The sequence below is a fragment of the Balaenoptera borealis genome (assembly GCF_965194805.1).
Source record: "Balaenoptera borealis genome assembly, chromosome: 1".
In the NCBI taxonomy this organism is placed as follows: Eukaryota; Metazoa; Chordata; class Mammalia; order Artiodactyla; family Balaenopteridae; genus Balaenoptera; species Balaenoptera borealis.
The window spans coordinates 137,230,268-137,245,731 of record NC_138860.1 but is presented as its reverse complement, the minus strand read 5'-3'; the positions used below and the strand labels follow the sequence as shown (position 1 = coordinate 137,245,731).

At 39.9% G+C, this 15,464-nt stretch overlaps 1 protein-coding gene across 6 annotated transcripts in view; it reads left to right on the top strand.

Annotated features, from left to right (window-relative positions):
• The window catches only part of PDE4B (phosphodiesterase 4B), a 592,331-nt gene that overhangs the window by 544,340 nt on the left and 32,527 nt on the right, over positions 1 to 15,464 (top strand). For 4 of the 6 annotated variants that reach the window (XM_082357190.1, XM_082357189.1, XM_082357191.1 and 1 more), the window contains one exon: positions 3,730 to 3,842. In XM_082357190.1, coding sequence (XP_082213316.1) covers positions 3,730 to 3,842 — 113 coding nt within the window. Of the gene's footprint in view, positions 1 to 1,924; positions 3,124 to 3,305; positions 3,464 to 3,729; positions 3,843 to 15,464 lie in introns of those variants that run through there. The other 2 variants (XM_082357194.1, XM_082357193.1) reach the window with 2 other exon arrangements.

Here is a 15,464-nt window from a genome sequence, read left to right as displayed (position 1 = left end):
CAGGTGCAGAGAGGATCTGAGCTGGACATGGGTGCCTTGCAAAGTCTCAGGTGGGGCATGGGAGCAGCCGTCCTTGCCCTGGGCCGGCATGGCTATACCATGGTAGACAGAGGCCATGTCTTGGTGGGGGTGATCCTCTTATCCACCCTGATCCAGGTATCTAGCACATCCTGGTGCAGAAGTTGTAGCACCCTTAGGGGTCACCTGTCTGCTGTGGGTTGGGGCATTGGTACCATGGTGAAGGGAAATGTCTGCCTTTCTCAGAGCCTGCCCTGGGCCGGGGCATAGCACGCCGTTTGGAAGTTAGCAGATTCAGGCACCCCAGCAACTGGTAAGCTGTGCATGTGCCCTAAGTCAGAGGCTGCAGGGCCTCTGGGGTCCTATAAGGGTCTGCACTCTCCTCCTGGTATCCCTCTGCCTGAAGTAACACAATTTTAAAGAGTAAATAAAACACACCATGCCATTCATTAATTGTGACAAATGTGCCATTTTAAGATGTCAACTATCGGGAAACCTGGATGTGGGGTATATGGAAACTCTCCGTGTTAGCTCTGCAACTTTTCTGTAAATCTAGAACTATTTTTTAAAAGTTTATTTAAAAAATACAATACCACCATGACAGGTCAAGAGAGAGCAACTTCAGAAGAAAGGAAAAAGCTTCATATTTTAAGACCTTTCACAGCACTTTTTCCTGCTTTTTGAAAAGGGACTATGCATTTCATTTTGCACTGGGCCCTGCAAATTGTGGAACTGATCCTGACTATAAAACCCCTTGTTGAATATGCAGTTCTTCTATCTCCCTTCCTATTCCTCCCACCACACATACCAGGTTTGGGGGTTACTTTTACTGCCATTAATAATTATACCCCTGTGTGCTGATCACCTACTAAGAACTGGTTACCATACTTTCTGTACTTTGTTTCATTTAACCCCTTTATAACTTTATGAGATAAATATTCTTCTCCTTATTTTAAGATGTGGGAAATGGAGGTCCAGGATCACACAGTAAGTGGTAGGAGAGAAAGTCAAAATGCCTGAGTCTCAATCCAAAGCTGGTGCTCTTTTCACAGTGCTACAGATGTATCCTCAGCCTCTAGATACCCAAGTATCAATATTTTCAGGCTGCTTGGGCAGGCACTGTGGTTTCCATTCCGCTGAGTATTTACTGAGTATCTACTAGGTACCAAGCACCGGATCTGGTGCTAGAGCCACAAAGTTCTAGTGTGGAGGCCAGTTTGAACTGCACTGGTCCTTTCCTTTGGCAGTACCAGTAAGTAGCTGGGGTTTGATGCTCCCATCCTTAGCCCACTCTGACATCTGTGCCTCCTGCCTCAGTTACTGTGATAAGAAGGCTCTAAAACAGCACATAAAGAAAACCTTGACCATGGATTAAGAATCTGGGAAGGGACAAGTTTTCATTAACTTCAAATTTTAACTTTTTACCTAAAAAAATATTGTGGCTGACCAGAATCAGAGAGGGCAGTGAAATAAGTTCCTGCCACATCCACTGGCCAGTCACTGGCATCTCACTATTGTCCTAACTCTAGGAGCATGCGTGTGTTCATTCTGTGTAATAGACAAGGAATGAGTGGTGGCGATGGCACTTAATTGGCAGATCATTGAAGAGTTCTCCTTCTTCAGTGCTTCACTGCTATAATTACCATATTTTCTTTGTGAGTGGAGATCGGATCCCTTTTTTCCTCTTCCGGGGAGGAGAAGTGTAATATATCATCCCGCAGTCAGTTCAAAATGCTCCAAGCAAGTTACTTACTCCCCACCACCATGGTGAATGTCTGATCTTGAGGACCACAGGTTGTGATATGGAAGACACCAGGGTCGTGAAGCATGATTAACTGGGAAGTGGTTGGACTTTTTCTTTTATGAGAGGCCAGGAGGGAGAACGGGAGGATTCTGTCACTTCAGGAAAAGCTTCCTTGGATGAAGCGCTCTTCTGGAAGGGCATAGAGGCAAGGGGGTGTTTCAGACACACAAAAGAGTCAGTGAGGAGATTCTTTGTGTTGAAGCAGCATGGCAAAACTGAGGAAGAAAGGAGGGAAGGTATGTGCAAGGCTGGCTTGAAATGAGTTTTACTAAAAACACTTCAATTCTTGTCTGCACATTTTTGAGGCGTGTGAAAAGAAAAATGGAGGAAGTCACCTTCAGTGGTTTTGTGGCTTTTTAAGTATGACATACAGGATGTTGAATTTTAACCCGTTTATCCTGAAGGGTAGGAATATGTGGGGGATGAACAAGACACCTATTCTTTGAAATGTGCATCGGTGCCAAGTGGCTCCTGTCACTTGGAATCTCTTTTCTGTTTATTCCCTTTTCTGCTTCTAGTGTGAGTGCCACACACATAAAAGTATTCAAATAATAATAAAAAAGCTATGTGATCTCCCTAGGATTTCTGCATGAACATATGAAAAATGTATTCTAAATATGACAGGAATGTGTGAGTCTTTTCCTTATAATAGAATTTCATGTGAGATTTTTAATTTTATTAGTGCCTATTGTGTGCTTGCATTCCAGAAAGCTTGGTAGAGTTAATGGATGGTGCTCCCTTCAAAAATCAGTCATGCATGCAGGAGAGTCTGACTGGTTTTTATAACTGTCTGTAGCATCATTGTTTCATCTAGCATTTATAACATTAATTTCAGTGTTTATTAACATAGGGTTCTTAAGTCAATAACCTTAAGTATTAGCTTAGACTCACGAACTTTTGGGTATGAAATGACGTATTGTGAACACTTAAAAAGAGTTTCATTACCCAGCAAAAATATGATCTTAAAAGCAATAATTTTTGAATGGACCGCTGAGACATATTTACAGAAAGTCTGGATTCCTACAGTGACAAATCCGAGGCCCTGGCTTTAATCAGAAAATCTGCAGCGTTCACATCTGGCTCCACCTGAAAGTCTGGTTCAGAATTTCCCTGTGATCCTGGCAGTTGCAGAAGAGAAGTTTTAGCTTTGTTTAGTATAACAAGAACTGCCCGACTCCCCAGCCAATAAATGTGTTCATGTAAAACTCCAGACAGTTTCTCTGAGACTGCACTCTTATCAGGGAGACCTCATTTTGCCTCTACTTAAAAGGGAGACTCGCGAGAGAGGAAGACTTGTGCTGGTCAGTGTTTGCTGAATTGAAAGTTATTCCAACATTTGCACATTCCCCAGAATGAATGACTGCTTAGCCTTCCAACAACGTAACTGTCAGTTTCCCCCTCCAGTTTTCGACTGTACGTTTCGTTTAGAAGAAAAGCCAAATGAGAAAATGCTTCCCTCATTTCTCCTCTAGACTGCAAACACTCAGAAATGACATCACGCACCCCAAAGAGCCCCGAGATGACGAAGGCAGAGAGAGCCTGAGAAAACTGACTGCTTCTGCCTTGAGTTTTAGGACTCATGTATGCAGATGAGCTTTTCAGAGCCGGTTCCCCGCCTTCTTCCTCAGAGGAAGTTTCTTGGTAGATCGCAGACACCTCATCCAGCCTGGGGGCGGGGGGGAGGGGGGGGTGGTGAAAACTTGGCACGAGCCATTCCGGGCAGAGCACCACGGTGATTTGTTCTCCTGGTGGAGAGAGCTGGAAGGAAGGAGTCGGCGGCGTGCAAATAATGAAGGAGCACGGGGCCACCTTCAGTAGCGCCGGCATCAGCGGCGGCAGCGGTGACTCGGCTATGGACAGCCTGCAGCAGCTCCAGCCTAACTACATGTCTGTGTGTTTGTTTGCAGAAGAATCTTATCAAAAGTTAGCAATGGAAACGCTGGAGGAACTGGACTGGTGCTTAGACCAGCTAGAGACCATCCAGACCTACCGCTCTGTCAGTGAGATGGCTTCTAACAAGGTAAGAGATGACCGTTTTATTCATTAAAGTGTGACCGCGCGGGGAGCTCGGGGCTGCCCTGGCCTCCGCCAGCAGCAGAGGTGCATGGGGACGCGACTGTCAGCTTTGTTGATCTGCCTCCGATGATTCTGTTCCAAAGTGCCCCACTTTGCTTGCGTCGTGATGCTACAGCAAAAGTTTAAGATCCTCAGCAGGCTTTAATTCCCAGAACTTCTTTCTTATTGATGTCGTGAGGAATGTGTTTAAGGTGAGGGGTGTTTATGAAGTGTACCAATCACTATACAAGTGAAAATGTTTTTTAATTTTTTTTGTAAACAATTAGCAGGAAGATAAAATCTGAATGAATCCATAGGGTAAAATGTTGCGTTGCAATCAGGTGTTATATATGTGTTTCTGAACAAGAAAATAATGTGATTTCTGTATGTCGATGGTGAGAATGGTTTGCCCTGAAGTTTCATAAATTCGGAAATTCTCCTCAGAAGGATGTTCTGATATTCTCCAACATTTCTTTTGTGATGCTGGTATGACCTAAGATTAAAAAAAGAAACAATATACTTTGTCTCCAAAAAAGAAAGTTATTTTTTTAAAGTTTGCTGCTTTGCAAAGTGGACTCATATGAAATGAAGTCATTCCACCCATACTGCAAAGAAATGGTTTTATGTACAATGCCCAGGCAAAACTTAGTGTTGAAGAGCTTTATTTAGCTACCATTATATCATTTGTTTAAGTAACACCTGGATTTAGAGTGCTAATTTATGTAGTGAGAGTTGTTGCTTTTTGTTTGCATTCTTCTCTTGGAGACTGTTAATTTTATATCTATCTATCTATCTATATGCACATATATGTGTGTCTGTGTATGTATTATTTTAATTGAAAGCCTTAACACTGCACGCTCATAAATACACATTTCAAAATCCCCAATCATCCTAGCCTGAGGTATTATCTTATTGTCTTAAGGTTCTGGGGCTGGGAAAAGATTTTGCTCCACACCTGCCAACATGCCCTTTCCAGCCCTGCATGTGTGTCCCTCCTCCCTTTTTCCTGGGGTTAAAAGTATCACCTTCCCTTCAAGACTTGCTGGCTCCTGCTCAGAGGATCTGAGTAGAGGAAGCATCATGCCCTGAAGGTTGGCGGGGTAGAGGGGGTGGTATAGAGAGTGGACTTTTCTTACTCTTGTTTATTGGTTAATGAAAGGGCAAAAAAAATAAGCCTCTCTCAAATTTTAGTTCAGATTCAAGTTGGAAAAAAAAGAAGGTTTGAGGTTTAACTATTTACTGACTTTTCTCTGAAGTTCTCAATTGAAGCTAAATTCTGGGTTTTTCCAGGCTGTTGTAAATCTCAACCAGCTGCTTCCCCATGAGGAGGGCGTAACTGCATAACTTCTCCAAACCACACTGGAGTTCATGTAGGAGGATTTTCACACAGGCTTTAGCCTCCTGTGAAACATTCACAGATACTCTGTTCTTTGCATTTTGTGATCATTGATACACATGCAAGATGTAGATCTGGTATTTAGGGGTAGTTTTTTTTAGCAGGTTTCACCATAAAGGACACCCTGAACTTTCTTCTGGAGTCACTAAGATAAAGTGGGCAACTTTCTCCCTCTGGAGAAAAAGATTACTCATTGAGAAACTGCAAATTGCCATTAGTTTTCGTTTTGACTGTTGATGCCTTGTAGATTCTAACCAGGTTTGTGTCTAGAGTGCTGAAATTAGACATTGTCTGTCTTGCAAATTTATTACAGATAATCTCATATTCAGTGTATAGTTAATGAGGCTCTGACACCAGGGACTGTGTAGGACCCCGTGAGAATTCCACTCGCTTCAGGCTTCCGCTCCTCCTTTATGGTGTCCTGTGCAGGAAGCAATGAAAGTTGAATAGAGCTAACCCTAAAGAAAGGGCTAAACCTTAATGCTGACACAGTTAGCTTAAGTAGAAGGCATGCAGCTTCACCTATTTCTAGAGCTACAGTGGAGAGGTTGTAGGGCAAAGCAATTACCCAGTGGATGAATAATGCCCAGATGACAGCTGAAGTCAGTTTCAATTTTTAAAAAGATCTCTCTCTCTTTACTTAGCTCTCTTTTTACCCACCCCCAATCCCAAAGTCTTGATTATCCAGATAATCATCTCAGGGTTAATCCATGGCACATATAATATAATATAATGTGAATATTTTTGTGGCCACCAAAAAGAAATTGATCTATACCAGTTTAGGGGGAACTGAATTATCTGCGGTAAAACTAAAATTCACATTCAATTTTAAATATTCTCAAAATTATTTGAGTGTTCCATCTGAGCTGCTGTTTAAAAATATCATCATCGTCATCATCATCATTATCATCATTACTGTGTAGTCTTTTTCGATCATCTTCTGCTTACTCTCACTGAACACAGGCGCTGTGGCAAATCTCTGAGTTACAGACTTGGAAGTAAGTGTGAAGATGTTCTATACAGGAAGCTTGTGAAAAGCATGGGCTTTGGAGTCCAAAGATCATGGTTCAGATCCTGTTTCTATCATTTACTAGCTACTTGACCTTGGCCAACTCACTTAACTGCTCTAAGACTCAACTTTCTCATCTGTAAAACAGGGATGAAAGTGGTCCCTACCTTACTGGGGTTGCTGTGAAGATTGAGATAATGCGTCTAAAGCACTCAGCAAGGCCCCTGATGTGTAGCAAAAGTTCAATAAGTGATAACTTATTAATAGCATCTGCTACATCTTTGCACAAAACTATCTATCTGTCTCTAGTTCTGATCAGCTAAGTGACTGCTGAGTTTTGTTTGCAGCCTCTGAACTTGCATGAGAATGGTGATGGGAGAACCTGCGTTTTGCTTAGGGGTTTGGAGATTACATGTGTGCCAGTCTACATGCAAATGGTAGAACGTCGACTGTGTCTAGTAGAGGAAAACAAGTAGTCTTTATATTCACTTCATCTGGGTAGGGATGGATTTGTTTGTTGCTTTTTCTTAACCCTTTTGAAGAAAACTGTGACTCAAAGATTGCAACCATCCCAAGTGTGCTTCAGAGCCCAGAGAGTAAGATGAGGAACTGTTTCTGTGACTTACAAAACCATAGTCTTTTCCTTGGCTCAAATTTCCCTCATTCCTTAATGCTGGCCACAGGCCAAGTGGAATTCTAGAATTACAGAGAAAAGTGCAGCCAGGTGGGTCAGTATTGTAGATTATTTCCCCCCAAGAATTACAACAAGATGGAATAAATTAAGTAGGAGTTTTACAAGGCAATGACATTGTCTTTCAAGATGAAAAGGATGTCTAGTGAACCTTCTGCCAACAGCTAGACGCCTGAGAGCTGTTTTCTGTAACCACAGATTGCCTTCTTAGATTTGTTCATTAATTTTTTTGTTTCAACTTTTATCACCTCCTGAATTAGAAGAATTGTCTTACACTTCAGCAAAATGCATCAGAGCATGAGTTCCTCAGGGGCAAAACAGTCAGATGTTTTGAAAACAGGATGCTTTGGCTGCGCATTATAAAAAGAGGAACGGAAAGAGAAACAGTATAGAAAGGAAGAAAGCAAATAGCCTCAGCAGGGTCCCCAGCCCAACAGCGGCATAAACACTGACCTATCTTCCTGACCTTCACTGTAGCTCAGTTCCTGACCTCGTGTCACCAAAGCCAACCGACGTCATTGGAGGAGGAGAGGAGGAATGGCGCAGCTGCTGTGAGGGTGACTAGAATTTCCTGTCTCCTTCCTGACAGACGCAGGCAGAAAATTACAGAGTTGCAACAACAGTGGCTGAGGAAGGACCGACACAGAACAATCCCAGTGAGGTGGCGTTGTGACTGAGGGGAAAGAGGGAGCTTTGACTGAGAAACAGTGTCTCTGACCTAAAATTTTCAGGTGAAAAATGTCAAAGGGGTCATTCGTACCCGGCATGTTGAATGTCTTTCCAAAGATGTGATACCCAGTAAGGAGCTATGTTCAAGCAGCTGGTCACTGACCTAACTTTCCCCTAAAAGTCCCCCACTACACTTTTCTTTCTCAACTAGCTTTGCCCTGGGGCTATTTTATGTGTAGTACAAAGGTTTGGGCCTTATCGATGAAAATGGATGTTCTATTGTTGAAAAGAGCAGTCCTGAATAATATCAGTACTTTCTGGAGAATGGAACACCAGGACCCAGCATTTCAGTAAATGTTTGCTAAGGAAGTCTATAAGATGGGAATGGGAGACAGACGGACCTTTTTCTCTAAGGGCAACAGAAAGTCTGCTACAGATACCATGTCAGGGGAAATGAGTCCCCTCAGCTCTACAGGTTTATTTTTCCGATTCTTCAGGTGTAGCCGTACTAGAGTACCAAACGTGAAGCCAACTGATTGCCTGTGCTCTTGGGTGGGAGGGAATTAAGTCATAGAATTCTACCAGCCTGGAGCCACCTGGGACCCAAGCTGCATGTCACTGGAATGTGACCATGATAGGTTGATTCCCTTACAGTTGGTGAGTCATTCTCTATCCAATCGTATAATTTGAAAGGATGGGAAATGTTGGATCCAGCAGAACTGAAAGGAAATAGATCGTATTGATCAATGGATTCATCTTAGAACTCTGTTGGGAAGATGATAGACAGGTGACCAGTTATTGAAAGGGATTAGTTCCACTTTGGCGCAAAATTAAATGACATGATTAGAGCGGTGCCCCCCATGGGGCAGGAGGGCTCCTCTTCCTGGGCACTGTGCTTATAGAGAGCCTAGCCTAGTCTGCATCCAGCTGTACTCCGCTCCAGGACGTGAGGAGGCTGCTGGGTCGAGGGAGCACCTGTGCTCCCCCTTCCATACTACATCCACCCTCACATTGTCTGCTCAAATGGCTTTGAACTCACTTCCAGGACCTATGCAGGCCTCTTTCCTGGGTGTGCTGCAGGAAAACATACCTTTAGGCCCAAGGAGTAGCCAAGAGGCAGCAATTTGGCTTGAGACAGTAGTGTGGGAGAAGCTTGGACATGCAGGCTGTCTAAGCAGAGGGTGTACTTATGGGACCCACATACAAGGTCCCTGGTGGTGCCAGGACATGGGGAAAGACGGGGGCAGGGCATGGTCCACGAACTAGATCCCCCTGCACTACCATATCCAAGGTGTTCAAGTTTTCTAAATTCAATCTGGCCTTCCATAGGAAGGGATGTCTGTCAAAGTAGGAGTATTGGAGGTAGCTCAATTTATATCCTTATACAATTAGACTTATGATATGTGGCTCCACAAATGTTGCAGGTGACCTCGGATTAGAGGGCAGAATAGAATAAAAATCAGTTCTGATGGCCAAGCACGGGACTCATACAGTGTTTTGATCCAATTTTTCTTTCTCTACTGCTCAGATATGTATGGTACTACAGACAGCAAAGTGGAAAGAGCCTGGGAATAAGCCATGAGTTTGAGTTCTAGCTCTGCCTTTATTGAGGTGTTTTATCTTAAGCAATTAAATCATTTTGAATCTTTGCCTTTTCTTAACTACAAAAAAAAAAATTGTTGGAGAGGACTGTCTCCATGGTCTACTTCAGCTCTTGTATTTATCAATAGAACAATAATAGTGAACAACCAATCTATTTTTGCAGGTGTATACTTTGTGTGCAGATATTGTGCTAAGCTCCTGATCGACATTCTGTCATTAATACTCACAGCAACTCTTTGGATAGGTACTATTATTATCCCCATTTTACAGATGAGTAGAGTGTGGCTTAGAGAGTTGAAATAAATTGCCTAAGGTAAAGATGAGAGCCAGGATTCATACCCAGGGCCATCTGACTCACCATCAATGACCCCAATGGGACAGATAAATATAGAAATAAAGAGATAGTTAATCCTTCTTTTTTTTTTTTTTTAATCAGTCATCAATTTTATACACATCACTGTATACACGTCAATCCCAATCACCCAATTCAGCACACCACCATCCCCACCCCACCGCAGTTTTCCCCCCTTGGTGTCCATACGTTTGTTCTCTACATCTGTGTCTCAACTTCTGCCCTGCAACCCGGTTCATCTGTAGCATTTTTCTAGGTTCCACATACATGCGTTAACATGCGATATTTGTTTTACTCTTTCTGACTTACTTCACTCTGTATGACAATCTCTAGATCCGTCCACGTCTCAACAAATGACTCAATTTCGTTCCTTTTTATGGCTGAGTAATATTCCATTGTATATATGTACCACATCTTCTTTATCCATTCGTCTGTCGATGGGCATTTAGGTTGCTTCCATGACCTGGCTATTGTAAATAGTGCTGCAATGAACATTGGGGTGCATGTGTCTTTTTGAATTACAGTTTTCTCTGGGTATATGCCCAGTAGTGGGATTGCTGGGTCATATGGTAATTCTATTTTTAGTTTTTTAAGGAACCTCCATATTGTTCTCCATAGTGGCTGTATCAATTTACATTCCCACCAACAGTGCAAGAGGGTTCCCTTTTCTCCACACCCTCTCCAGCATTTGTTGTTTGTAGATTTTCTGATGATGCCCATTCTAACTGGTGTGAGGTGATACCTCATTGTAGTTTTGATTTGCATTTCTCTAATAATTAGTGATGTTGAGCAGCTTTTCATGTGCTTTGTGGCCGTCTGTATGTCTTCTTTGGAGAAATGTCTATTTAGGTCTTCTGCCCATTTTTGGATTGGGTTGTTTGTTTCTTTAATATTGAGCTGAATGAGCTATTTATATATTTTGGAGATTAATCCTTTGTCCGTTGATTCGTTTGTAAATATTTTCTCCCATTCTGAGGGTTGTCTTTTCATCTTGTTTATGGTTTCCTTTGCTGTGCAAAAGCTTTTAAGTTTCATTAGGTCCCATTTGTTTATTTTTGTTTTTAATTCCATTACTCTAGGAGGTGGATCAAAAAAGATCTTGCTGTGATTTATGTCAAAGAGTGTTCTTCCTATGTTTTCCTCTAAGAGTTTTATAGTGTCCAGTCTTACATTTAGGTCTCTAATCCATTTTGAGTTTTTTTTTGTGTATGGTGTTAGGGAGTATTCTAATTTCATTCTTTTACATGTAGCTGTCCAGTTTTCCCATCACCACTTATTGAAGAGACTGTCTTTTCTCCATTGTATATCTTTGCCTCCTTTGTCATAGATTAGTTGACCATAGGTGCATGGGTTTATCTCTGGGCTTTCTATCTTGTTCCATTGATCTATGTTTCTGTTTTTGTGCCAGTACCATATTGTCTTGATTACTGTAGCTTTGTAGTATAGTCTGAAGTCAGGGAGTCTGATTCCTCCAGCTCCGTTTTTTTCCCTCAAGACTGCTTTGGCTATTCAGGGTCTTTTGTGTCTCCATACAAATTTTAAGATGATTTGTTCTAGTTCCGTAAAAAATGCCGTTGGTAATTTGATAGGGATTGCATTGAATCTGTAGATTGCTTTGGGTAGTATAGTCATTTTCACAATAGTGATTCTTCCAATCCAAGAACATGGTATATCTCTCCATCTGTTGGTATCATCTTTAATTTCTTTCATCAGTGTCTTATAGTTTTCTGCATACAGGTCTTTTGTCTCCCTAAGTAGGTTTATTCCTAGGAATTTTATTCTTTTTGTTGCAATGGTAAATGGGAGTGTTTCCATAATTTTTCTTTCAGATTTTTCATCATTAGTGTATAGGAAAGCAAGAGATTTCTGTGCATTAATTTTGTATCCTGCTACTTTACCAAATTCATTGATTAGCTCTAGTAGGTTTCTGGTGGCAGTTTTAGGATTCTCTATGTACAGCATCATGTCATTTGCAAACAGTGACAGTTTTACTTCTTCTTTTCCAATTTGTATTCCTTTTATTTCTTTTTCTTCTCTGATTGCCATGGCTAGGACTTCCAAAACTATGTTGAATAATAGTGGTGAGAGTGGACATCCTTGTCTCGTTCCTGATCTTAGAGGAAATGCTTTCAGTTTTTCACCATTGAGAATGATGTTTGCTGTGGGTTTGTCATATATGGCCTTTATTATGTTGAGGTAGGTTCCCTCTATGCCCACTTTCTGGAGAGTTTTTATCATAAGTGGGTTTTGAATTTTGTCAAAAGCTTTTTCTGCATCTATTGAGATGATCATATGGTTTTTATTCTTCAATTTGTTAATATGGTGTATCACATTGATTCATTTGCCTATATTGAAGAATCCTTGCATCCCTGGGATAAATCCCACTTGATCGCAGTGTATGATCCTTTTAATGTATTGTTGGATTCTGTTTGCTAGTATTTTGTTGAGGATTTTTGCAAGAGATAGTTAATCATTCTTATAAGGGAATTTTGTTGTGGTTTCTGGGAGGTCTTATTCTTCTAACTCTGGCTATCACTGATGGGTAAGTCTGGTTCAGAATCCTAATCTGCAATTACCATATTCTGGGCCTCTAGATCGGCCATTAATAACCTCCAGCTCAGTCTTTGTGGCTGGGAAGCAGTGTCCATTAACATAGAAGAGGTGGAAGAATAGCCATAGTTATAGAAAATTGTTCTAAAGCATCCATAAAACTGTAAATAATGATATTAAACTAATCCACTGTATCAGTTTGCTAAATTAAAGATCTATTTTTTTTCCCCAAATTCTTCTCTAACATGACCTAAGATAAGATAATAGAGTTTTGTTTAAAGGACTTTAGCCTACCCTCTGATTTCCTTTTTACTTACCCCCCCCAACCCCCGAAATAAAAAGAAAACAGTGAGAGGCTATTCCTGTTATGTTTTCATTTTATTATTATTAAAATAATTGGGCAATTTCATCATATACTATGTCCTTTCCAATGCATGCAATATGACCATAAAACAGAGGAGTGATGTTTCTGTAGCAGTAATCAATATAGGGAAATTTCCTAGAAGTAACATGGAGACTGTCTCCCTTAGATTTGTCTTCATACAGAGATGAAATAGAAAATTAAGTTGTTTATTCTTTATCCAGCATTATTTCAGTTACTCTTTCTGACAAAATAGAGTTGTATTATTGAGTGTAAGTCAGTATTCCATGTTCTATTCTTATCAAAACCTAAATCGAAGATTTTGAAATTTGTTTAGTGCTTTGTAGTAAATTTGATCTGTAATCTGTTTTGCTTAATTGAAATATTTTTGCATTGGTATTTACAGAACCATTTTCTCCACTGAATTCTAATCCATTTAGCCCACTTAATTCACCTGAAAGTACCCAAGTGAACAAATCTCTAAAAAACAAGGAATCTTTAAAAAAATCTCTAAAAAACAGGAATGAAGTGAAGGAACATTACCGTTGATTGGTGCACCTCTGGCTAGCTGATAAGAGATGATATTTGCAAAATAGAATAAATAAGTCATTTTAATGGGAGACTTTCTCTCCACATTAAAAAAATCAGGTAATTATGTTTAGAGTGCAAGTATAAATCTAGAACACTAGTTTTGAAAAATAGAATTACACTATGTCAATGGAATAAAGGTTTGTTTTACATCTTTTTATATGTCTTTCTCATCTTTTTTTTTCTTTTAGAGTAGGCCCTGGTCTAGAACGCTCCCCAGAACCATGCCATTGTTATCTATGAGAGAAAAGGCCAAGGGTGGAGCTTGTTCTTGTGCTATTCTTCCAGCACATCTTACTTCTAAGTAAACGTGTGCTCAGCAAGTAGAGATAGCTCAGCTCTGGAAGCCAGGACTTACCAAACCAGAAGATACCAGGGCAAACTTGTGCCGCGGTCAATAGATTTCACACTCTAGAAGGCTCTGTGCCCATTGTCACTGTGCATCTCTGCACATCCCTCCACTTTAGCATTTTTCAGGGACCTGCCAACTCCTCTCTGCCTTGCCCAGTTGTACGTGATGTTTCCCTCAACTGGTGCCAAACTGTTTAGTCTCTTGGATATTTTACTGTAACTTCCTTTGTTTGATTTACTTTAAAGTAGCCAAGTGTTTCCACAAAGAAATGACTGTTAAGTTATTTAGAAATGAAGAAGACAGTAAAACTCCTGTTTCTTTTGTTTCTGTTGTGGGAAGTTACTGATAATCTTTTTCTCTTTAAAAAGTGCCTGATACTTTTTTCTCTTTATGGAGTAGAGTTTAAAAGCTATAAATCATGCAATTCTGCTCATGAGTCACATGTTTCTTCAGCTAATTACTTGCCATTTAGAAACCTTCAGAGATTGAAGTTTAGTGAACTTATTGAAAAGAAAATTCATCTTCATGGCTCAATTTCATCTCCTTTTTCTTTTTTTAGCTATTCAGAATATGGTCATCTTAAAGATAGTCATTTTAAAACTCTAAATGGCCCAGTTCCCTTTATTCTTTGCTAACAGCATGGTGCATAATGTTATAACCCTCAGCAAATTATAAAAATGAAATTTGAGTACAGATACCAGAAGGTAAAAGTGACTTATCCAGTTTTAAAAATTTGCATTTAAGACAAGAGGTCTTAGCATTTTATATCTGAAAATTTTAAACGGTTATTTTAGAAAGAAAACAGTAAGAAGAGGTGTTATCATTAAATAAAAATATCTGTCCAACTCAACCACATAGGCTGTGTGCTAAAGCTAATCAAATGGGGCAAAGTGGAGTGATAATTTGGCAACTATCTAATGTCTTTGGTCAGCATGAGTTGATAAACCTAACCAAAAGAGACCTGAATGTATTCTTTCTAGCTGTAGTCTTATGTGGTTGCATTAGACAAAATTCCAGAACTTTGAGCCCATAAGGGAGCCATAGGTATTACCTATTTTAAGACTTCATTTTATAGATGAGGATTATAAAAACTGAGGGTTAAATATCTAATATGCTCCAAAGATCTTTGTAAAATATAAAAAAGCAATCTAAATGAAAAGTAATTTTATTATGACATGACTTCTCCGGAGTCATCAGGTTAATTAGTGGAAGATTAAGGTACTAAAATCCAGCTTGCTCTTCATCTTCAGCAAAAAGCTGATTAAGCTTAAGAAAGACATGGGACATTCCCTCTTTAGCTTGCATTGATTTTTAACCTTCTCATTACCCTTCATGAATAAAAGCTACACATGTCTTAATCGTTTCAAGTAAAGAGAACTAATTTAGTATTCCTGAAAATTTTGTGATAAAAATCTAGCAGGAAATAGTTGGAGCACGTTACTTTAAATGTCCCTGGCATTGGTTGTTTTGTTTTTCTTCTCTTTGCTTTTTGCTGTTTCAATTTCTGAATAAATATACATATTAATATATCTGAATTAATACATATTAATGTAATAGACATATATATACATACATATATCATCAGATAAAAAATCTCATTAAGGCAACCAGGATTAACATTTTCATCCTCACATAATTGAAATGCTACCCTACAGATAATTTATTTCCAACTTTTTCAGTTAACATAATAGCCTATTTCTTCATTCTTTTCTTAGGTTAGATTCCCATAAATGGAATTAATGGATTAAAAGGCAACATTTTTAAGGCTTTGATACTTATTTGCTTTCCCACTGATCCCAATGCCAAAGTTTAAGTAGTAAAAACCCTGTGATTAGTAAAACTCCTTCAATTTCTTTCTATTTCTTCCTTTCCCCTCTCTGAAACTGAAGGTGATAAATTGGAGAGTTTTACCAACTGGTGGAAAAATAGTCAATGTTCTGATTCTCTCTGCTACTTAGCAGAGCTGTTAGCTTAGGAAGTAGAAACGAAGACAGTGATCTCAGGTTGACCCTGTCCC